Below are 23198 nucleotides of genomic sequence, written 5' to 3' on the forward strand. Positions count from 1 at the left end.
GGCCTTGGAGAGGATGTTGCTTGCCTGGTGGTTGTTGTTCTCAAATACACGCTTATCTCGCAAGCAGCTGTTCAGTTAGCAGTTCCCAGAGCCATCGGGGAACTGTGTCCTTTTGCTGGAGATGTGGGAGAGGTGGCCTTGCAGATGGTCTGCACTTCACTGCTCTGCACTTCTCTCCCTTGGGAGCTCAGGTAGCAATACCGCCCAGGCCCTGACAGAGCACAGTGATGGGCAGGAGCTGTTGAGACTGAGCAGGCTGTGTCTGGGTGGGCTGAGATGGCATCAGGACCATCCTTCACAAACTGGAGATCAGGAACTTGCTGGGGATGCAGTGAAGAAACTTGGTGGCCTGTGAGGAGCAAAGTGTGCAGCAGGTGGTGAGATGTGGCTGCTGAGTTTGTCTGCTCCTTGGGCATAATAACTGGAAAACTGCTCCTGGTTGGGCAGGCAAGGTGAGAGGCAAGTCAGAGTTGGTGGGGATCCTGCCTGAAAAGCAAAGTCCAGCTGGTGACTCTGGAACTGGGCCTCTTCTTCTACCTATTGGGGGGAGGCTGATAAACAGAGCAGTACTGTCTTGTTCCAAACCTTCTGTGCAGTGGAGTAATTCTGGCTCTTTTAGGAACTGATCTCCTGTAAACAGATATCCCCTCCTGTAACAGTGCCAATGAGTCATATGTTATGAAAAAAAAGAGAGATATTAACTACAGGTGCAAAATAAGGAGCAGATGGAAAGCTTAAAGATGCTGTTCTTGGGCAAATGACCTTGGTAGCAGAAAAAAGGAAGAAATACTGTAAAGAAATCTGATGTTTAGAAGCCTTGTTGTAAGACTCTGATAAGTGGTTTTTAGCTTCAAGGCGTGGGAAGGAGACAGGCATGGGAAAAGGAGCAGATGGAAAGCTTAAAGATGCTGTTCTTGGGCAAATGACCTTGGTAGCAGAAAAAAGGAAGAAATACTGTAAAGAAATCTGATGTTTAGAAGCCTTGTTGTAAGACTCTGATAAGTGGTTTTTAGCTTCAAGGCGTGGGAAGGAGACAGGCATGGGAACAGTGTCTGCACACAGTGATTCTAGTGCAAGGAGGCGTTTATAAATAGTGGCTTCTGCCTGCTACACCTACTCCACATCATCTCTTATATGAATATTCATATGACTAATTACAGTAGTAATTTCTTGAAACAAAATGGGCACTGGTACTTGTGAACAGCATGCAGGTGCTCACGTAAGAGGTGGAGACTGGAAAAAAATGGATCACTGGGGCTGAAAACCACTTTCTGAAATGTAACTGCTAGGGGAATTAGGCCTTTTTGGGCTGTCCCTGTAGAGTCCTGCTGCTAGTGTGGGTGAACACCTCCACCAAGAGCCAGAAATGACAGTTGAGGTCTGCTGTTGGCAGCAAGGATTTGGTCTGTAGCACTCTTCAGCACAGCACATTTTTCAGGAGGACCATAGACCTGCCTGGGATAAGCTCAGCTTTCTATAGCATTGGAGGTGCTTTCTTTGGCTCTAGAAATTTAACAAAGGGATGTTTTACTGGAACTGCAGTGACTGGAAGATATATGGACTGGCCATTATGTGCTGTGCCACTCAGACAGCATTAGCTGCTGCTGTCTGGCTGAGATGTCTGGCCAGCACATAAGAGCTAAACTCAAACTGGAAGAAGGGCTGTAGCTCTGCCCAGCAAGGGGGAAAGAGGCAGAGCATGGTCAACACACTACCCCTGGGTTGGATTCCCTGCAGCCTAGAGCAGGAGCAGTCGTGGTTTGAAGCCTGTCAAGTGCAACCTAATATATGTGCTGCATGAAGGATTTTGAGCTAGACTTGACCTTACTCATGATCAAAAAAGCCCTCAACAAACCACTGTCATCTTTACATGGCTCTTCCTAGGGCAGGCACCAGTTAGTATGACTCCTACCTGAGAAGCTAGGCAGCTTGAAGGGCTTGTGTGCTCCTGGGTGAGCAATCCTGTATCCATCTCCAGCAGGAGCTGGACAGAGGTGGCTGTGACAAAGCAGCTGTGTAGTATCTCCCCAAAACTCTATAAGCAGTAACTACTTACCAGGCTTGTGTATGCAATCCCTGCCCAGGCAGTGTCCCATGGGCTTCATGGCATCCCATGTGCTCTCCTTCAGCAAAGCAAAGCAGTTAGTAGATGAATTAAAGGAGGAAAATGATGGTCATCTCTGCTGCCCTGGAAGTGGGGAGCAAGCTTCTAAGGCTTGAGCAAGAACAGAGAGCTTTGGTAGGACCAGCATCCCACTCTGTACTGACACTTCCACCACCAGTTGCAGCAATCAAGCTAGTATCCTCAGAGGGGATCCAGCACATAACCCCTAACAACTGCAGCACTTGCAGACAGAGTTCAAACAGGACATTCTCTTCATCTTCACTGAAGAATAAGGCCTTTCTTTTTGATCAGCTGCACCTCTGAGCTACCAGTAAGTGGGTCTGATCCCAAACCTCTGCAGAGGAAGCCATGCTAACAGCTCCAGCCTCCCTGCTGACCTGGCATCTCTCCTTCCTGAGGTAACACACTGAATCTATCTGTTGTAGACAGAATACAAGCCAGGCTCTCTCAGGGATGTCTGGAAATAATTGTAGGTGTCTGTCTTTTGTCAATTCTGATGTAAAGTGGCTCTGGGTGAAATCGCCCACAAGTGGGTCCAGCTTTTGGGTGTTTATCCCACTGCTAATGTAATTACTTCTTGAAGAAAACCAGACTCCCCCATCTCTCTCGACTCTGGTGATAAAACAAACTTTTCTCCTCCACTTGATGGGCTTGATACCTTGGTTGCTGGACACCTTACAAGTCAAGAGAACAAGGAGGTGACTTAAGAAGAGGGCTCTGAAGAGGCACAGGCCAGAGCATGTTCCCATTTGAAACACGCCTATGAATCCACAAGGGCAATATTTTTCCCTCTCATAAATGCCTTGCCCATGAGTTAACCAAGCTGTCCAGTTAATGGCTTCCTTCTGTCCTCTAGCACAGTTTTACTTGGCTCCCAGCCTAGCTTTCCTGACTCCTGGTGACCAAATACTTGAAGCATACTCTGTATCTGGTCCAGAGCCACTAACACTCAGGTAGTTTTTAGATGCTGACAGAGTGGCTATGGCTTCCCTCCTAATGTGACCCTGCATGAGCTTGGAGGTGGATTTGCCTGAACTGATTTTGTTGTGCCTCTGGTCACCATTTGTTACCATAACCTGGTATGGGCAGTTCAGAGGCTTCAGAACATCCAATGACCCAAATCCACTGGCAGGTGCAGGAAACTGGTTCCTTGTTTGACACTCCAGGCCCTGGTTCAATCTCTGTGATTTAAGGTGAAAAGTCCTAAGTAATTCCCAGATGGAAAAACTGGGGACCCTGCAAGTGGTACAAGGGCCTGAACTGTGCCACCAGATCCTCTGCAAGGGGGCTACAGGTACCCTGACCAAGATCACAGCATGCAGGCCTGGGCCAGCTGGAGGGCAGAGGGATGGAAAAAATCACACAAGCCTGGAAGGGACAGCAGCCAACTTGTGCTGCGTTGTGCAAAACAGCTGTGGTGTTGGCACAACTCAGTGGGAAGACTGGGATTTTATTCCCCTCAATTTAAAGAGAGGGAAGGTGCTAATGCTTTCAGCAAAGAAAACAACACACGTGCCATTTTAAAGCCTAACCTCGATGATCTTTAATCTCCAGGGCTGCAGGCACAGGCTTCTTGATGCTGCAGCTGCAGAGGGACCCATCCAGCTCAGCTCCACCTGCTCACCCTCCTGACATCCCAGTAGTGTCTCTACCAGTTCCCCTGGAGAAAGGGGGTTTTCTTTCCCCAAGCTGAGAGTGCAGCCAAACTGCCATCATTGCAGTCCAGGATCATTTTTGCTTCTTTTGGGAAGCAAAAGTCACCCAAGTGCTGCTCTCCCAGTCTGTCAGCCTGCTTTGCCCACACGAGCCCTGAGAAAGCATCTAGTGTTCTCGCTGGCCAGCCAAGCCAGAGGAAACCCAACCTTTGGCTGAATTATTGATGTCCTGGAATGCAGCAATGACTCTCCTCTTCCTGGAGAGCCAGAGTGGCACTCACAAAGGGCTACTCTGCATTATTCATCACCTCCTCCCCTTCCCTGCACACGGCCGGGGCAGTGCGGGGACGCCTCCTGGGGACAGGATCAGCCTGTGACCTGGCACCTGATTCCAGGATGCAGATCCTGGAATCGGTTCAGGGCAGGACTGTTGACCCAGCTGTCAGGCTCTAAGGCAACAAATGGAAGGAGTTCTGCCACTAGTGAAGGAGCAGCAAGGCACAAAATATTTCTAATGTGTCTCTTTACAGTCAGGAGCCATAAATGCATGATCATTTCATCTGTTCTGTGCCTCTTGGCCTCAGAGTGAAATCTTATATCTGTTCAGTGGAAAGGAAACTACTAAAATTGCTGTAAGTGTTACAAAAACAAATTCCTAGGAGCATAAGTCCTTTATGGGAAAGTTCTGCTTGAAATGCTTGAGTAGCCAGACTTTTAAGAACTGCTGTTGTTCTGCCCTGCTTTTCGCTGGGGACACTGACTTAGGCAGCCACCTGAGAGGGGGATCAGCAACTGAGACCTGTTGCCACTTGAAAGCTCAGATCTCCACTTACACCAGGAATAAGAAAGAACCAGCTCATGGGATGAGGTGGTGTAACTTAGCTCTAATCTCCTTCGCTGGCTGTGCTTGCATGAGAAGCTTCATCTGATCCCACTGCAAGCTGCTCCTGCAGGGGGTGGTCCTGCTCTCCCCTGCACCTGATGGCACATTCCCAGCAGTGCTGTAAAGTTGGGCGAGTTCTCTGATCCATCTAAAAAGTCACGTTAGAGGTCAAGGGGAGCTGGATCAGTGTACCCATGCACAGAGAAGGAGGTAGCGGTGTTATTGTGGAGGAAAAGAGCACTCTGCAACCTGCAGTAAGGTGGTACCAACAGCCCCGAGGCTGTGCCTGGCTCTGGTCTTTGCAGCATAGCTGATTTCTTAGGCAGGGTAAGGGAAACACTCAGGGAATGAGGTGGAAATTAGGTAACAGTCTCCCAGTATGTGACCTACAGCCTCCCATGCCTTTGCACCCACTTTATGACATTCCTGCCCTGCTTTCCAACTGACAGAAAGCCTCAATAAGAGGTTGATTTCTGGCCTGACCCTTTGGAACTACAGTTTGTGACTGAAATTCCTGCCAGTTCTCCCCTTCTGTCATAGCCCAGGCTTGCAGTGACCACAGGGCATGTCCTCAGCCCTCTTGCAGGACAAACAGCTTTAGTGCCTGTCCTAAGAACTGAGTGACTGAGTCCTGGCTGCTCTCTGGCCAAGTGCTGTGCAAATGACCCACAACAGTGGGTTAAGGGGTGGGTTACAGAAAATAGTCACAAGGGCCAGTGATACTAGGAGGTACTGCTGGTGAATTTTGCAAAGGGCCCCAGAGCTGGAACGATTCAAGAGGTTGGCAGTTCCACTGTGAAGATACTGGAGAGTTTCAGCAGTGATATGACTCTGCAGCAATGCTGTAAGAAGCTGACAGAGAACTGGGTTTAGGCTTGACAGCTCCAGGGCAGATGCTGGTGCAGGATGAGTCTAAACTGCAGGAAGAATATCTGGATTTGAAAATGAGATGAGATCTCAAAAATCTGTCTGGCAAAGGGGGAGGGGGGCAAGGGAGAATGTTAGGCTTGCATCAAAAAGTCTTGGCTTGTGTAAGAAAGCTCTTGAACAGATGACTGGAGAATTGGTGCCAAATACCTGGGAAGCCCCAGTTTGCTGCATGGCAGTGACTCAGCTCAGCCTGGCAGAGTCTGAGCACAGACCTGGGCTCCTAGCAGTGACAGAGGAAAAGTCTCAGCTGCTCACACGTCTGTCCTGTGCATCCCCCAGAGACAATCCCAGCCATTGGGTACAAAGCACAGCAAATACCCCCTGGCCTTGAATCTGCTTTTAGCCACATCCAGCAATAGCCACAGGGCCATGGCAGGACTGAGGTGAAAATAAGCACCAGTAACCAGGGGCTACTGGTGCTGAGGAAGAGACTAGTGAGACTAGTGCCTCTTCATGCATGGCTGCAAGTCCTCTGTCCCCACCAGGCTGCAGAAGAGAGTGTGACTGTCCTTGCAGTTCAGTGTCTGTCACCACCATTCTCAGGGGAAGCAGTTCACTGCCTCTAGCTGGGATCTTGCCCAAACAGGTCACTGTGTAAACAGACCTGCAGGGCTTCTGTATCTCGGACATCTGGTAACATTTGCAGGGCTGGTAACAGGACTCCTGCAGCCTGTTTGCCCTGGTTCTGGGCTTGTTCCTTATCTCACTTTGTTCCCAGCATTGTACTGGATGTGAATGCAGCTGGGGCTGCTGGGCAGCCACTGAGCTTGCCAAGAAGCTTTTCAGGAGGGGCAGCAGACACCAGCCCATGAAGAGGGCATCTTGGCCCATCCAGAACTGAGCTGTGGGATAGGGGAGAACATACAAGTGGCAGATCAAACAGGAGTTGTATTTTATCTAAGAATTTTAACCAGGCTTTAATCTCTGGGCACCTGGACTGTACCAGGTATTGCACAGTACCATGTCCTGATAACAGGGGCACCAGGGGCCAGCAACAAGGGCTGAAAGGACAACTGCAACCTCTGTAGGATCCCATGTGGCATAGCTGTCTGGAGGGGTGTTTCAGTGTTATCCAACAAGATGCTGCTTCCATCAAGAGCAGGAAATCATGCTTAAAAATACACTAAATGTGGCCAACATCACTGAGAGGAGCAAGTGGAAAATGAGGATGGGATGAGAGGGAATGGGATCTTCTCTCAGAAATTCCCCAAGGAAGCAATGGGGAGTGTCCAGGCTGACTCTGCACCTCCAGACTGACAATCCTTGCTTGTCAGATGTCACTGCCCAGTATGAAAACACTGAGGACTTGCAGAAGCTGCTTTACCCTGCTTCCTTAAAAGGAATCATGGAGGGAGAGAGAGTCCATTACCAGTATGAATCCAAGTACTGAGAGAAGTCAGATGATGTTTCTCTCAATACCCTGCTTCAGAATGTGTCCTAGAGGAAAAGACACATGCTGGGAGCATTTTTATCTAAGTCCTGAGTTTGAGCCTCCTTAAACCTCACTGCCAGCAAGGCAGGAGGTGAGCTGGGAGGCAGTGCTCAGACACTGTCAGTCCAAAGGCAGTAACAAGCCCTATGGCAAAACTAGTAAGATGAGGAGAAAGCCTGGCTTGTCAGGTGGCAGTGGTGCTCCTTATCCCACGGGGTTTGCAGGACATAGGGTTGATTAGGAGGAGATGAAGAGAGCTGGCGTGTTGCCTCACGTGGAGGATGTGTTGCTCTCCTGCACAACATACTGGAAGCCATGTGCACATTTAAATAGACTCCTCACAACTGGAGTATTTTGGTGCCAGACCTTATTAAAAGTTACTTACTCCAGAACACCTCTCAAGTCTGGGTTCTATTTTTAGCTCGATGTTTGTTCCACTCTTGGGCACAAAAGTGCTCTTTTCCCCTGAAAGATGCCTGGGAACAAGGAATGACACCTTGCAGGCTTTTTACCTCTACTCCTAAGATAAATGCATGAGATGGAAGAAGCCTCAGTGTCTCTTAAGAGCTTTAGTAGAACAGACCTTCTAATGACTACCTCCGTAGAACAGACCTTCTAATGACTACCTCCTTCCTGCAGTTTACTGAAGAAAAGCTGGGTCAGGCTGAGAAGACTGAACTAGATGCTCACTTTGAAAACCTTCTGGCCAGGGCAGACTGCACAAAGAACTGGACAGAGAAGATCTTGCGTCAGACTGAAGTCCTGCTACAGCCAAACCCCAGTAAGTCCAGCTCCCTCTGACTCTTGAAGGACAAATACCTTTTGCAGCTCAGTGGTAAAAGACATGCCCTCTGGCAGAGAGCCCTGTGCCATTGAGACTGTAGGAGATGGAGAAACTTGTGTTTGCACACACAAACCAGCCCAGGTTGCTCCAAGCCCCATCCAACCTGCACAGCCCAGCAGCGCTTCTGGGAACTGTGGAAGGAACATCAGCTCCCAGTTCTGGTGCTTGCTACCTAATTCATGATTGAGGACTGCATGGGGTGGGTCACCCAGAATGCCAGTCCCAGGGGGGCCCTCCATCATCCATCCTGTACCCACTGGTGCCATCCTCATTCCAGGTGCCAGAGTAGAAGAATTCCTCTATGAGAAGCTTGACCGGAAGGTGCCTTCCCGGGTCACCAATGGGGAACTGCTGGCACAGTACATGACAGAAGCAGCTAATGACTTTGGGCCAGGGACACCTTATGGTAAGTCAGCCTGGCTAATTTAGAAGCCCTGAGAATCCATCCCTTCTTAAGAGCATCCCCACTTCTGTTTTGGGTTAAGACTTCCTCAGTATGCCTCTCAGAGTGGGCAGTTTGGCCTGCTCTCCCCACAGCAACCTGCCTGTTGGTGTGTCAAAGCTGATGCCAGAGAAGGGTCTTCTCTAGCACAGAAGCAAACAGCCCACTTGAAGTGGGAAGTCTGTCTTACTCCACAGCAAGGAATGCTTCCCATTCCCAGTGCAGTGCTCAGGTCTGGCAGAGCTAGAGAACAAATAAAGACACATGGATTCAGGGTTTCCAGTGGAACTGGTTATAGGAGAAACACCATTTAAACTGTGTCCTTCAAGTGAAGGGTGGAAACCTTCATCTACCAGAAAGAACAGGAAAACAGATTGGGAAGGTTGGTTCTTGGCTACAAGCCTCAACAAGCCCCTTCTGACCACAGTGCATTTTTCTATTCTGAAATCCTAGTAGTTGCCCCTTTCTCTAGGAATTCTGGGCTTCTTTAAGCAACAGACCTGCACAGAAACACAGCCTGGACTTCCAGCTGTCCTTGCCTCTGCCACAAGCTTTGTTACTGCTCTCCAGATCAATAGCTGTTCAATACTGAGTCCTGTTACAGGCAGAACAGCTGTAGCTGCATTTATAGCCAGCACTGCCTAATCAACTCTTTTTTCTGCTCTGGTGCTTTTTAATTTGCTGCTCTGTTCCCCTGCCTGTTTTATGGGACAAAGATCATTCTGCGCACGCAGGTGCAGCAGTTAAAGGACATCAGTGGAATAAGTACCTCAGCAGATAGATAAGATCAAAGCTGCACTGGGAGCAGCTGGGAAGAGGCCTCAAGCTAAACCAAATTTTAGTTTGGACTGAAGCTGGTGTGGTACAGGCAGGGACACCTCATCCAGGCAGGGTACCCTGCGCCTTTGTCCCCCGGCACTGGAGCCTGGTGGCTCTGGGTGAGTTGGCTGAAGCCAATGCAATGTTAGGTGGTTTCTCCTGGAGTTGAAGGCTTCTGTTGTTGCAGGGAAGACCTTGATAAAAGTTGGAGAGACTCAAAGGCGCTTGGGTGCAGCAGAACGGGACTTCATCCACTCTGCCTCCATCACCTTCCTCACCCCCCTGCGCAACTTCCTGGAAGGGGATTGGAGAACCATTGCTGTAAGTCTGGCACCAGGGGAGGGGAAGCTTGCCCTGTCACCAGGGACAAGGAGGGCAGAGGGACAGAGAGAGACAGTGCTGGATCATCTCATTTTCCTTCCCTATGAGAAAGGAGGACTCCACACTTCTACCCTCAAAAAATGCAAGGATAGGGGAATACCAGTCCTAGAGCTGCTCAGGGCTCCCCCGGTGGCAGGGAAGGATTGCTAGTTGAAGTGCATGAGGAAATTGCCTCCTTCCCTGGTTCCTGCAGCTTAGGGGGCACCACTACCACAGGCTGCCCTGTTTCCAGAAGGTTGGTCTATGTCCCTGGTAGCCAGGCCCAAAACTCTTGCTAACGAGCTGAGCACAGCAACTGCTTCCTTCTCCCAAGCATTTTTGGATAAGGAAATAGATTTGATTCCTAGATGATACCTTGTCCCTCTCCCTCCCCAGCACCTTCCTAAGCAGTCTGCTCTTATCCCATTTTCTGTCCCTTCCAGAAAGAGAGGAGGATCCTGCAGAACCGCCGCCTGGACCTGGATGCCTGCAAAGCCAGGTTGAAGAAAGCCAAAGCTGCCGAGGCAAAAGCAGCGGTAACTTGCCCCCTCATTCTCCTCTCTCTCATCCTGACCCCAGGACTTGGCTCACATGAGCAATACCACATGTTCTCTGGGGAAAAACTAGGCTGCCTCACTCTGTCCTGGCTCTGGCAGGTGTGAGTGAGGTATTCCTCGTCTAATCTGGGAGCAAGAGCCATATGCTGGCTCCTTGGATACCCTCCCATGGAGCAGCTGTTGAAACAAATAGTTCTGAGCTTCCAGAGTCTAGAAACTTCTACTTGAACCAGGCTCCCATCTCCTGACTGCTAGTGGTTTTGTACTAGTAGCTAAAATGCTGCATCTACCTGAGGACTTGCTGAGTTTCCCTGGGGATCTCAAAACAAGGCAAGAGAGAGCTGAGCTGGGAGGTGCACCAGGGGAAAGGACACTGGGGCTCTGCAGCAAATATGTGCCATCAGAATAGGCAGGAATCCTTGTCAGCCTCTGGGACAAACTGGGATACCACCCTCAGAGCCTTGCCATGAGCCCATTTTCTAGCCATCTGCTCAGTTGGGCCTCTGGCCCTGCAGCTGCCTGGGTGACCAGTTCCCAGGTTTTTTTCCTTTCCTCCAGCTCTAACTGCATACATACCACACAGGGAAGCTGTGCTAAGCTCAGCAGCCTCCACTAGCAGGTCTAACAGTGCTCAGGCCTATGGGGAAAAGCCCTGAACAAAGCTCTAAGTGAAAAAAAGCAATAACTGCCCCTTGAGAGAAGTTCCTCTCATCAGTCAGGTCAGGCAGATCCACTGAAGGTAGTTTCAGGGATCCCTGATTCCCCTTCTGAAGGGGATGGTGCCCCCAGTCTCAGGGGGAAATGGTGCCCACTGCTTTATCTTGAGCTCAAAGCAAAGCAGGAATTCAGGCACCTCCTGTGCTTCCTGCCTTTCCACCCTCTTCCTCTTTACCTTGCTTCCTACATGAAGTGATCCCAAGGACTCTGAGCTGCACAGAGACCCTTGGGTAAGGAACTTCTCTGCAGCTGGAAAAGAAAAGCTTGGTTTCCTGCTGGAGCTGTAGAGCCAGTTCAGGCTTTCCAAGGTGTTCACCCCAAGCCACGTTTCAGCCCCTCTGCTTCTTTAAAACAGATCACAGAACAGAAGAGCAACCTCAACTGTTCCAGGCACCCACCTATTGCTCAGCTTAGCTTAAAGGTTGGGTCCCTGGCCTCAGAGCACCCCAGTGACAACTGGAACACCAGGCACACAGGGAAGCTCCCAGCCTGGGAGGAGAACTTCTGCCCCTGCTCTGGGTGTGTTAACTCATCAGTAGACCAGAGCATTCCCTGTGCCAGGCCCCTGTCCCGTGCCATACTTCTCCATCCAAGCTGGCCTAAAGTCCCACACCTCTCCCAGCTCACCCCTCTCTTGCTGCTCCCCCCCAACAAGTGCAAACTTGTGTTCCCACAGCTTCTGTCTTGTGTCTGACCCTCCAGATGTGCTGCTGCCCAGACCTGGGAGCTGCTGTTCAGCTGGTTGGGCTCGTGCATTTCCCTCAGACTTTGTGCTTTGTCCTTCCTGTTGATGCTGTTTTGTTTACTAACCTTTTTGTTTTGTTTCTTTGTGATTTGCTCAGTGTGAGGGAGATGTGAGTATTGACTGTGCTAACAGTGCTGTGATTTATTTTTTTTCCCCTTTAACACCTCTCATTGTCTCTTTCCCATTTTAAATGAAACTTCATATTTTCCTTGTCCCATTGGGACTGGCCCTGGAGCATGTACTGAGTGTGGTCAGGGCTGTGGCTGCCTGGGGATGGTGCTCCAGAAAGTTGGGAGCATCTGTCAGCTGCCTGTAGCCCCTCTGGAATGTGCACTTGGTTCCATCAAGGCTGCTTGCAAGCAGTGCTCAAGAGAAGCTTGGCCTCCCATAAAGACCCACTCAGCCTCCTCCAGCTGCAGGCAGGAGGAGACCAGGTTGGGTGGGAAGTCCCTCTCCTGGAAGGGAGGCAGGCCAGAGACAATGACAGGCAGGTTGATCTGGTTGTGGTGCTGTTCTGTCCTCCAGGCTCCAGGGCTCTGCCCATTTTCCCCATTAGGAGAGCAGAAGGGGGAGGGAGGTGGGTCCATTTTGACCACTGCTTGCAAATACAACTTGTCCATGCATAGGAGTGCAAGAGCAGCTTGCCTCCTTCATCCCATGTGCTATGACTTGTTTTGGGACTCTCTGGAGACCAAGGAATGGGAGGAGAGGTTGCTTCAGTTGCTCCTGATCCTTAAAATAAAAAAGTATAACAAGCTATTTCTGTGAAACATCTCTCCCCACAGGAGGAGTCAGACCCAGCTGCTGTGCTGGCCTCAAATCTCACTGGTGCATTTTTGTCCCTATATTCAGGTTCAACTTGTATTAGGAATCACTCCTTATTCCTTCCTCCAGCCATCCCCAAAACTCCTAGATGGTTTAAAAGAACCCAAACAACCTCCTCTTGTTGGGCCTGCCTGGCTGCTCTTCCACACACTGGTCACTCATTCCAGCAGGCTGCTCAGGGCTCAGTGTGTTCAACTAGATCTGGGTGAGCTACCAAGACATTAACCTGGGAGAAGAAATATAGGACCTGAGAGGATTAGCAATGTAGCTGGGTTGCAGCTGGTTGTGTGCCAGCCTTGTACAGTGACATCTGACCAGGAGGATGTCCTAATCCACTACAGCAGTGGGATGGTCCTGATATAAACTGGCTGGTTGGCTTCTCTTTGGCCAACTCTACAGCCAAGGCTGTCCCAGGAGGAGACCTTGTCTTAGGCTGGAGAGACCATGATTTGGGAGGGTGAGTGAGCCCAGTGGGGGTGAACTCCCCATGAGGAAAACCTCCAGAGTGTTTAAGTCTTCCTGCCTCAGAGCAGAAGTTTGGCTATGGAGAAGGTATCTTAGAGGTCTTCTGAGCTCTGGGATTACAACTCACACACTGCCTTGGGCAACAGCAAGGTTTGGGACTGGGTCTGCTCTGGCTAAGCCATGTCTCTTGCTGAAAATAGCACATCTGTTAGGAGGAAACATGCCCAGAGGCTTGGTGAGAGTAAGGACAAGTAGACGTGTTCCTTTAAAAGGCATTGTGGAAAGGATGCTCTCGTGCTGGTGAACATGCCCACTTAAAGGACAAGGCCCTGTACAGGGACACTTCTAGGACTTGTTATCAGGAAATATGGGGGAAGAAGGTCCTGCCCACTGGACTGAGCCAACATGACATGAGCAACCTGCTGGCTGCAAGGGAATGGAAAATGCTTTTGGGATTGTGCTGTCTCATCTCCACTCCAACTGGCCATGTATGAGCAGACAACTCCAAGTACAAGCAGAGTTTCTAACAGCAGAAGTACCTGCTGCCCAGGTACCAGGTGTGTCCCAGTCCCTCTCCTCTTGCCCCGGCCTGGCTTCCCAGGCTGCTGGGACACCTCCCTCCTGCCACCCCGTAAAGATCCAAACTAAGCTCCCAGCACAGGAAAAAAACCAACACACTAGTCCCTTCTTCCATCCATGGCCCAACCAACTCCTGCCAACTCCTCTGCATAACCTGTCCATGACCCTCTGTTCCCCACTGCAGGCTGTCCCTGACTTTCAGGAGACTAGACCTCGTAATTACGTTCTCTCCGCCAGCGCCTCAGCGGTAAGATTGTCTCCTCCTGGATGTTGCCTCTCCAACCTCTTCCTGCCCCTCTCTTCACCCGACTTCAACTCGGACCTAGAGCTCTGCTGTTTTCAACATTTTAATGTGACATGGGCTGCCCAGGGTTCCTCTGACTCAACATAAGGGTGCAGGTCACCCCCATGGGGGTGTGTGTGGTCAGGGTCTGGCACTTGTGCTGCTTGGTTTGCTTCCCAGTTTCTCTGCCAATCCTTTTCCACATTTCTAGTGGGAACCTTCTGGGTTTTATTGCTAGTGGAGCAACTGAAAAGAAAAAAACCCTCAAGGGGTAGCCTTCCTGGCTGGTTCCACCTGTACACTGGCAATGTCACACGTGTGACTGCCTGATCAGTACTGAGGTGTCAGTGCTCAGTGGCTTTGTAGCTGGTCAAGAGAAGCAAAGGTAGAGGAATCTCTCTGCCACCCATCACACCTCTGTCACAGCAGGCTGACCATGCAGGCATGTCTGTTCTGCAATTAGAGGCCAATTTTTTCCCTTCACCTCAGGGCTTGTCAGTGGCTGTCACACAGTCAGATCCACTGGGGTAGGTGACCAGCCTGTTGCATCTCTACTGTGCTGCACTGAGTAGCTGTGGTCAAGCAGTTGACTTCTGTGCTGTCTTCATGGCTCCCCATTGCACATTGTCACATTTCTCGTTAAAATGTTGAAAACTGATCATCTTGCTTCCTAAATAGCCTTCAGAACAACACTGATGCCTGCTAGTGGAATAATCTGGGAGTGGAAGAGCTGGGGAAGGGGATCTCTAGATAGGAAAAAGGATAGCCCAGCCTTCCAGCAAAGAAAACACATGGAATCCAGTTGGAATTGGTTAATGGGTAACCCATCCCATTTGGAGAAAGTGGAATGTCTGAGCTGGTAGCATCAGTGTTAGTTCCCAGGGGAATCTGTCCTGACCTTCTTGGAGAGCAATGCTGGGATCAGAAATAGCTTTGTATGAAAGCTAGAAAACTATTTCCACAGATAACTGGCCTGGTGGCAAGAGTCCTCAGGAAGAAGCTGCAGCTTCATTTCCACCTCTCCTAGCACAGCAACCAGCAGTGAGCCCGTGGCTCTGGCTTCTACCTGGGAAAGATCTGTTCCAAGGACAGTGCAGGTACAGCAAGAATGAATGGACTAAAACTCAACTCTAGGAGAATCAGAGGAGAGGAACTGGGCTTTCCCTGCCTCTCAGTAGCTCTGATGAGACCAGAGTGTCCTGCTCATTTCCTGAGGCTTTCTGAAGAAGACCTGAAGGGAAGGGTATGCACAAAGTGCATTAGCATCTTGCTTGTGCCCAGATGCTCAGCTGAACACGTGCACCCAACTTCAGACTGGTTGGGGAGCAGATGCCAAGGACAGTAACATGACCTATATCCCTGCCTAGTTCAGTGGTCCCTCAGAGCTCTGCTAGAGGAGCTCTGGCAGCAGTGATGGCATCAGAGCAGAGCTCCAGGACACTGACCTGCTCTGGGTGAGTAGACAGCACTGTCCATGATCTTGTTTGGTGGTAGAGCTGCCAGCAGTACCTGTAGGAAACCTGCTGGCCAAGCCAGCTCTGCTCCTGGTGGCTTCCAAAACTACCTATATTATTTTGAAGGTTGCAACTGCTGGTGGAAGTGCCACCTGAAGTCCAGCTGCACTAGCAGGGGTGATGGGTAACAAACAGCATCTTTAATTAGCAAAACATGGGCTGAGCCCAGACTGCTGCCCAGCTTTGTGCAGGCAGGACTGCTCTGCAACAAGCTCTCTCATCCCAGCATTCATCCCAAGGGGTCAGGCACTGCAGCAAGGTAGGAGCCCTTCATACTGTTGCTCTGCTTCTCTTCCAGGCCAGAGTCCTTGTGCTTCTTTAGCCTTAGTGTGTCCTAGAGAGCAGTGGTTGCTGCTCATCTTGCTGCTGAGCTCTGCTCCCTTCTGGGGGGAGGGAATTGCTTATGCCCAGGTAACAACTTTGTCTTACAGGTGAGCAAACAGGTCAACTCTCTCCTAGACCACATGCCCTCAAGCAGGGCTCCCATTTGGGTTCTAAATTTATATTGCTTTTTGGAGAGGTGAATAATGTGGTGCTTTTATTTTTCTCCCTTCCATAACAGGAGGGCTCAGATGGAATTAGATCCACCTGGAGACAAGCACCTCCCTTGTTTTGTATGACTTGGAGGCTGAGGAGCCATTTCTCCTCTCTCCCACACTGACCTTTGTGTTTGTATAAGAAGGTGTTTGTGGGCTGTGTAAGCCTAAATATCCCTTTCCCTCAGACCCTGTCACTTGTCCTGTGCTGTACTCCTAGGAATGATGCCAAGAAAATCAGATTGAGAACCTTACAGAGGGTTCCTCTGGCTTGAGCTGGGGTGGGAGAAGACAGGAGCAAATTATGGCTTTTTGTGCTCTCTGCCTGAAACACTTGTGACTAGAGCCACATGGTGCTTTGGCCCAGGGATGGATCTGGGCAAAGCTGGGCAGCCCTAAAGCACCACAGGGTCAGAGCTGGAGGTTGCACAGCAAGGCCAACAGAAGAGAAAGAAATGCATCTACAAATTCAGAATTGCAGTGATTAAAGGAGCCAGAAATAGCTGAAGTACTGTCTGCAGCACCTAAGTGGGAAGACCTGTGGCCAAGGTGAAAGCTTCCCATTATCCCTGGAGGAATCCTTCCTCCAGATCACAAGATGTGCTGACAGAGGCCAGGACAGGACCTGCTCCCCAGCTGCCTACAAGGATCTTCCCACCATTGGCCTTCCAGAGTAGCAGCTCTTAGACTGACAAAGGGAAGAGCTTTGTGTCCACACACATGGCTGAAGCTGCCCAGACTTTGTTTGAACCACTCCCTGGTTTGCAGAAACAAAACACCCACCAAAAGGTCAGAGAGAACACCCAGCCCTTCTAGGGGAGCAACTACAATAACTGCTCAAGTAAGAAAGGCCAGTCAGGCTACATACCATGGACCAGGAGCTGAGCTGCAGGCCAGGAGCAGAAGCCAGAGCAGGAAGCAAGCTGAGGAGCCTGGTGTAACACCTCCCTGCTTCAGTCCTTTGAAGGGCAGGCAACTCCTCCAGGTGCTCCTTATATTGGCTGGTGACATCCTCCCTGCACCTGGGGCTACCACAGCCCACCTGAGGGCAGTTGGTGGTGAGGAAACATCAGCCAGGCTCAGCTGGGAGATCCTGGGTGTAAACAGAGCATGTTCTCCTCCCCTGCACCCCAGTATCCAGCACGGAGCTCCCAGCTGCCTGCAGAGCAAACTCAGCAGTGCTGGGATGAACTTTCCTCATCTCCAAAAGTGACACCTCCAAAGGGTGAAGTCCTTAGAGGCCGTCTCCCCTTCTCCCACTGATGAGGGGTTTTGCTGGCAGGCTGGTGTGCTCCCAGTTGATCCAGGGTGATTTCTCTTTACGGTGCTGGGGCTGAGGGAGTAGTTTGCTGAGGAATGGCCAAGCCAAGGACCTCTGGGAAGGATCAATGTGTTTTTCTATCTCTTTTCTCCCTTTCCCATCCCTGTGGGTGACTCTTGTCAATTGTTTCATGTCCTGGAGCCAGATCCCAGCAAGCAGCTGGCAGTGTTGTGCTGTCCTTGATGTGCCCCTGGGAGTGAGGAGAGTAGGAAGGAGCAGCATGATGTTTTGCCTGGTTCAAAGGCAGCATCCAGCCCATGCTTCCTCCTGACTGCAGCTCAGCTGCTTGTTGGCAGCGTGATCCCATTAACCTGAGCCCTCTAGACCTGTGGGTGAGGAGCTCAGGCCTCTGTCTGACTTGAGCTCCTAGGGCCCTTTTTTTGTGGGCTTCAGCAGCTCCCCTGCCTCTCCACAATCCTCAAAGAAGAGCTGTCCTGCAACACCAACCTCTGCAGGCTGCAGCAGAACCACCTTCACTGTTCAGGCTGCTACTGAATCCTTTTCCTGCTGGAGCCCATTGCTTGGAGCAGCCCTGGCAGGGAGCGGAGCTGCTGGCTCTGGGGGCAGGGACTTGCTCTCCCCTTGGGAAACTGAGCTCGAGGATGCAAGAATGAGGGGAAGGGGCATTGATCTGGCAGCTGCTGCTGGGTGAAGGGCTGGCTTGTCCCTGGAGTTGGGCTGCTGTGTCCCTGAGCATCCTTGGTGTTAATGCCAAGTGCCTCCCCATGTCTCCAACACTGATCTCCTTTCCTCTTGCTCTGTGGCCCCTGCAGCTTTGGAGCGACGAGGTGGAAAAGGTAAGTACCCAGCTGAAACTGCTCAAACTTTCTGGGTGTACTGGGGGTGTCCAGGGGGTGGGGGTGCTGCTGCACACCCTGGGAGGTTGGCGTGCTCAGCCCTGGGCCTGATCCTGCAGCTGTGTAGGTCAGTGTCTCTGGCAGGGGCTTGGGAGGAGCCTCCCCCTGGGCCAGGTGGCTGCACCTTCTGTGAGAGACTTCCCAGACAAACCAGGAAAAGTCCACTCTGAGGGTGTCAGAGGAGCAGAGGGGATGTGCTGGGAGGTGATTCAGCTCTGCTTCTCTGGCAGAGGCCCTGCCTGCTCCAGTTTTGCATGTGCCCCACACTAGCCTCCAGCAGCCCCTTGCCTGCTTGTTCTGGGTGCAAGCAGGAGCTCTGAGCAGAGCTGGAGCACAGGCAGAGGTTTTCCCCTTGAATAGCCCCAGCTGCTGGAGGGAACAGCTTTGCCAGGAGGGCAGGGTGGGAGGTGTGGAGCCTGTTGTGGAGCTGACTGTCTCTGGGTGAGCTGCACTTACCCTTCTGAGTTTATTTGTGGAGGCAAATCCCAGATTGTGTTTGTTTTCTGGGGTCTGCAAGAGGATGTGACTTGTCCATGAAGAGGGATGAAGGACTGCTAGTGGACTAGAGAGAGCTCTGTGTGGAGCTCCAACATGGTTGTGCAGCTTCCAGAGACACTTTCTGCGATCCCATTGCCTCCAACCCCCCCAGCCTGATGATCACATTAGCCTGATGCCCAAGCTGCAGGGTGCACATCCCTGCATGCTGTGCATGACACCACCTGCCTGCCTTGCTCCAAATGCCTCAGCAGAGCAGACTGATGTTGAACCAGCTCATCCTGTACTTTAAATCCTTCAGCTCCTCCAAGAAACAAGCTGACTGCAGGCAGCCACAAGGCTCTGTTCCTCTTTGGTCTATCCTGGTTGGGCAGACCAAGGGATGGCAGTAGATTTCAAAGTTCTCCATGTCTTGGAGAAGCACAAGACTGGAAGGGACCTTCCAGGTTCCAGCTTTTATAAGAAACTACATCCTGCAACTGCTCAGAATGAGCAGGGAGAGGCAATGGGTCAAACCCCAGGCAGAGCCAAATGGAGGAGGGTTTGCCTGTCACAAGTTTCAGGGAGCTCTGCTGCTCCTGAGGAGTCTGAGCTCACTGGAGCAAGAAGCTCTTGGTGCTTAGCAAAGCGTTGCACGGGTTCCTGTTGCCTTCCCCCTTCTTTAAATAATCCCTTTCATACAGAGGATGCAAGAAAATAGATCAGTTGTAGCTTAAAATAGACCAATCTGATTAAAGACAAAGCATCAGGGCATTTCCAGAGCAGCAGCAGGAGCTCTGCTGCAGAACTGGTGCCCTGCAGGAACCTCTGCACTGAGGCAGGGACCCCTCTGACTGCTGCACCTCCTGGAGAAGGGAAGGACACAGGACACCTACAGGGCACAGGAGCTTTTCTCTTTCCTAGGATCCACCTGGGTATTCTGGTACTACAGAACTGGCCAGTGGTTGCTGGTGGGGGGAGAGATGTTATGTGTATTCAGTAAATGGGTTCTCCAGCACCAGTCTGCCTTGGAATTCCCAATCTCTGCTGCCACAGCTGCCTTCTGAGAACCATTGTTTCATTCCTCCTAGCTGAAGATAGGTAACTGGCTTCAAAGGGGAGCCGTGGGTGGAAGCTGGATTGGGATGGTCATCTCCATTGTGGAGCAGTGTGGTTGAGTAACAGCCATTTGGTTAAATGCTCCCTGGCCTCAGCCTTTGTGCTGTGCTGGCACAGGGTACCAGGCAAAGTTGCTCTTCTGGAGAGGATCCTGGGGAGCTTGTCACATTGCAGTGTCACAGGCTTAGAGAGGGGCTGGGCAGAGCTCAGAGCTGTATTTTGCAGCAGCTGCAGTGACATGCTGACCATACGGACTGTCCTGTTGGCAGAGCTGCCTTTGCAGGGGACAGACCCTGGCTGCCCAGTTCCCAGAGTCCTACAACAGGGAATACAAGGACAGGTGGTGGCAGGGAACTGGCTTTCCACACTCCTTAAGGTTAACAAAGCCTTTCCATCTTGTGCAGAGTTCCAGTCCTGTGGGACTAGGAGCTTCCTAGCTTTCCATTTTGAGCTGCCATTCCATGACCTGCAGTGATTCGGTGTAGGACCAAGCAGGAATCAAGCTGAACTACAGCCAGAGGCTTTGGGATCCTCACCCAGGGTGCCTGATGCTCAGTGTCACAGGGATCCTACTGAGCCAGCAGCACATTTGCCTCAGTGCCTAAAGGGGGGGTTGGTGGAGGAGGTGGGTGCTGCCTCTTCCTGGAGGAGGCAGAGCCAGGGGGTCCTTCCCTGGTGCTGTTTGGAACACCCTGTTGGAACACCCTGTCCTGTTTTGCAGGCAGAGCACGAGCTCAGACTCACACAGACCGAGTTTGATCGGCAGGCAGAGGTGACGCGGCTGCTGCTGGAGGGGATCAGCAGCACACATGTGAGTCTGGCAGGTCACTGGGGGGTGGCAGGGACTGCAGAGACCCTTGGCTCCTTTCTAGAAGAAAGCCAAGAGGATGCTGGAGCCCTGCACTGGGACCAGAGGTAGAAGAGGTCATAAATGTGGAGGTCTCAGCAGCGTCCTCACAAAACCTGGAATATTCCAACTAAAAGCATAAGGAAGCATGGGCAGGCAGTGCCACTGTGACACCTGCAGTTCTGCAGTCCTCAGAATGCTGCCGAGACAGAAAAACATTGTTCTTCCCTCCCTGTGGCCATGGACTAGGCAGAGGGGCATGGCCAGAGTGCCAGGAGCAGCCTCCTCTCTGAGCTCACCCTTAGGCCTCTGCGATATTCCCAAGCGTAACAAATTTGTGCATTCAGGACAATCAAGTAACTCTTAACTTCTGGTGTGCACGGGTCTGCTTCCCATGGGGGTAGGTGGTAGAGGGTTCCTGTGCCTGGCACTCAAACTCACAGACCTGTTTATGGATTTTCTCCCTCCAGGTGAACCATCTTCGCTGTCTCCATGAGTTTGTGGAGGCTCAGACCAACTACTACGCCCAGTGTTACCAGTACATGCTGGACCTGCAGAAGCAACTGGGCAGGTGAGACAAGAGGCTGCTTTTACTTCCCAAAGGGTTACTCATCTGATTACCCTGAGCTCAGGCCTCCTTCCCCAGCCCCCGTTATAATGTGAGGTAGAAGGTTTAAAGTCCCCTCCCAGCTCTGGCAGAGCTGCTGAGCTCACAGGATGGTGATTAATCCCAGTGGTTGTGCATTTAGAGCAGGATTTGCCATTGGATTCATGTGGCTTTTATACATCCATCTCAAAGCACGATGGCCATGAGGGTTCCAACACTTCCTCTAGTTCAGTGACATGGGAGACAAATTCCTACTGCCAGGCAGCTGCAACAGTGACTAGTCCTGTGCTGCTGCACATCCCCAGGGTGTGGGCAGGGCTGCTTTGTCTGTGAACATGTCCCCTCAGCAGGGTGGCCTGACCCAGGAGGGGCTGGTGCCTCTGCACCATCACTCACTACTCCTGTTCCTTTCTTTTCCATGCTCACAGCTCCAAGGGAGAAATGTAAGTAAGATGTGCCACAGGACTGGCCCTTGCTCTCCACCTCAGCCAAGCTCTGGAGTCTCTGCAGAGACAAAGGCCAGAGCTGCACTCCCTCAGTGCAGAGGGGTTAGCTACAGATACATGAGACCAAGCTCCTTTACTGTCTCTGTCAAGAAAGCCCCAAAAGCCTGGGAGTGACATCCAGTTTAACAGCAACAATGACTTGTCCCTTTCCTGAAGAACGAGCAGACTAAGCAGCTGCAGAGCCAAGCGCAGCCCCTGCCCAACCCCCTCTCTGGTGCCACCCTCAGTCTGGCGCTCTGCAGGCTCGTGCCAGTCCTCCCAGAGGGCACTGGAATCAAAATAAGCTGACAAACATTCCCTGTTGCACAGGCTCAGCTCCTGGGAACTGGGTGTTTGCCTGCTCAAGGGGCAGTGCAGATCCACCACATCCTGAGCTGGAGCTCTCCAGCCTGTTACTGACAAAACGAGCTCTTTCTTGGTTCCTCACCCTCCAGCTTTTCTGAACTCTGCTCTTCTCTCCCGTGTAAGATTTTCAGGCACATTCGTAGGCAACGCAGACTCCACCTCTCCTCCCCCAGCAGCTGCCTCTCCTCCAGCTGTTGCTGCTGCCACACTCCCAGCTGTGCCCACCATCCCAGTTGTGCCTACCATCGTGGGGGTGCCCAGCACTGTGGCAGAGGGGGTGCTGAACCCAAATGAAGTCAAACCTCCTGCCAGTGGGACACGGAAGGCCAGAGTCCTCTATGATTATGAGGCAGCTGACAGCACCGAGCTGGCACTTCTTGCAGATGAGGTTGGTGGCTTCTCCTTGTGTTGACCTGTGCTGTAATTCCCCAGCAGCCCCATTGCATGCTCAGCAAGATCTTGGTTACTTTTTGTGTCCCTGAACCCCCTTTTTGATGGAACTGCCAAAGAGTCTTTCCCATGACATGAGCACCCACCATATGAACTTGTGCTTGTGGCCATTGGCTGTTTATCACCCTCTGATATCAATTCTTCTGTTCCCACTGGAGTCTAACTGTACCCAGCTAACAAAATACCCCCATACTTGGTATCTTCACTGTGACCCTCAGAGCAATGGGATAAGCTACTGGCTGGAGCCCCACTCTGATCAGGCTGAAGAAAATGAACTTCAGCAACTTGCAAACTCTTTTGTTAACTGAACATTCATCTGCAGAAGGGCTGACAGGGCAGTATCAAGCCACCCTGCATGCAAAAATACCTTGAGTCAATCTGGAGAATGGAAAGGCAAGAGGGGCAGACTGCTGGAGCTTCTATGGAAGCTGCCAACAGCTCCAGGGAAAGGGCAGAGCTACAGGAACTGCAGGAATTCTTGTTCTTTCAGTGCCCATCTTGAACTTCTTGGCTCTGTCTGCAGAGTAAGGTCCTGTCTAATGCTGCCTTCTCTCCCCAGATGATCACTGTCTACAGCCTGCCAGGCATGGATCCAGACTGGCTCATAGGGGAAAGAGGGAACCAGAAAGGGAAAGTTCCTGTCACTTACTTGGAACTGTTAAGTTAAATGTCTCCAGGAAGAATGTACAAGCAGAATGCACCCCTCACCTCCTGGCACTTCCAATGCGGATTTCTTCATCCGAGACCATTGCTCTCTTCAGGGTTGACACTCCATTGCTAATATGGGAATTGTGGGCAAGAAGTGGCAAAACTCTTGCAGTAAGGCTTTGGGAAAGGGCTGATGGCACCCAGGACTGGATTGGCTACCTACCAGTGCAGCTTTGGGGTTAGTCTTGATGGTGCAAGATTCCTTGATTATTTTTCTCTCCCCGCCCCAGCCGTGCTGGTGGCAGCTGCTTTG

At 51.3% G+C, this 23198-nt stretch overlaps 1 protein-coding gene across 1 annotated transcript; it reads left to right on the forward strand.

The window, feature by feature from the left end:
• The first annotated feature begins 7643 nt into the window (after positions 1–7643).
• SH3GLB2 (SH3-domain GRB2-like endophilin B2) lies at positions 7644–23172 on the forward strand. The gene is made up of 8 exons (XM_009998908.1): positions 7644–7806; positions 8147–8275; positions 9318–9451; positions 9934–10026; positions 20204–20293; positions 20800–20900; positions 21911–22175; positions 22797–23172. Exons 1-8 carry the CDS (start codon positions 7644–7646, stop codon positions 22902–22904), a joined length of 1083 nt encoding a protein of 360 aa, XP_009997210.1. The 3' UTR covers positions 22905–23172.
• The last annotated feature ends 26 nt before the right edge of the window (positions 23173–23198 follow it).

The sequence above is a fragment of the Chaetura pelagica genome, unplaced genomic scaffold, assembly GCF_000747805.2.
Source record: "Chaetura pelagica isolate M959 unplaced genomic scaffold, ChaPel_1.0 scaffold405, whole genome shotgun sequence".
Lineage (NCBI taxonomy): Eukaryota > Metazoa > Chordata > Aves > Apodiformes > Apodidae > Chaetura > Chaetura pelagica.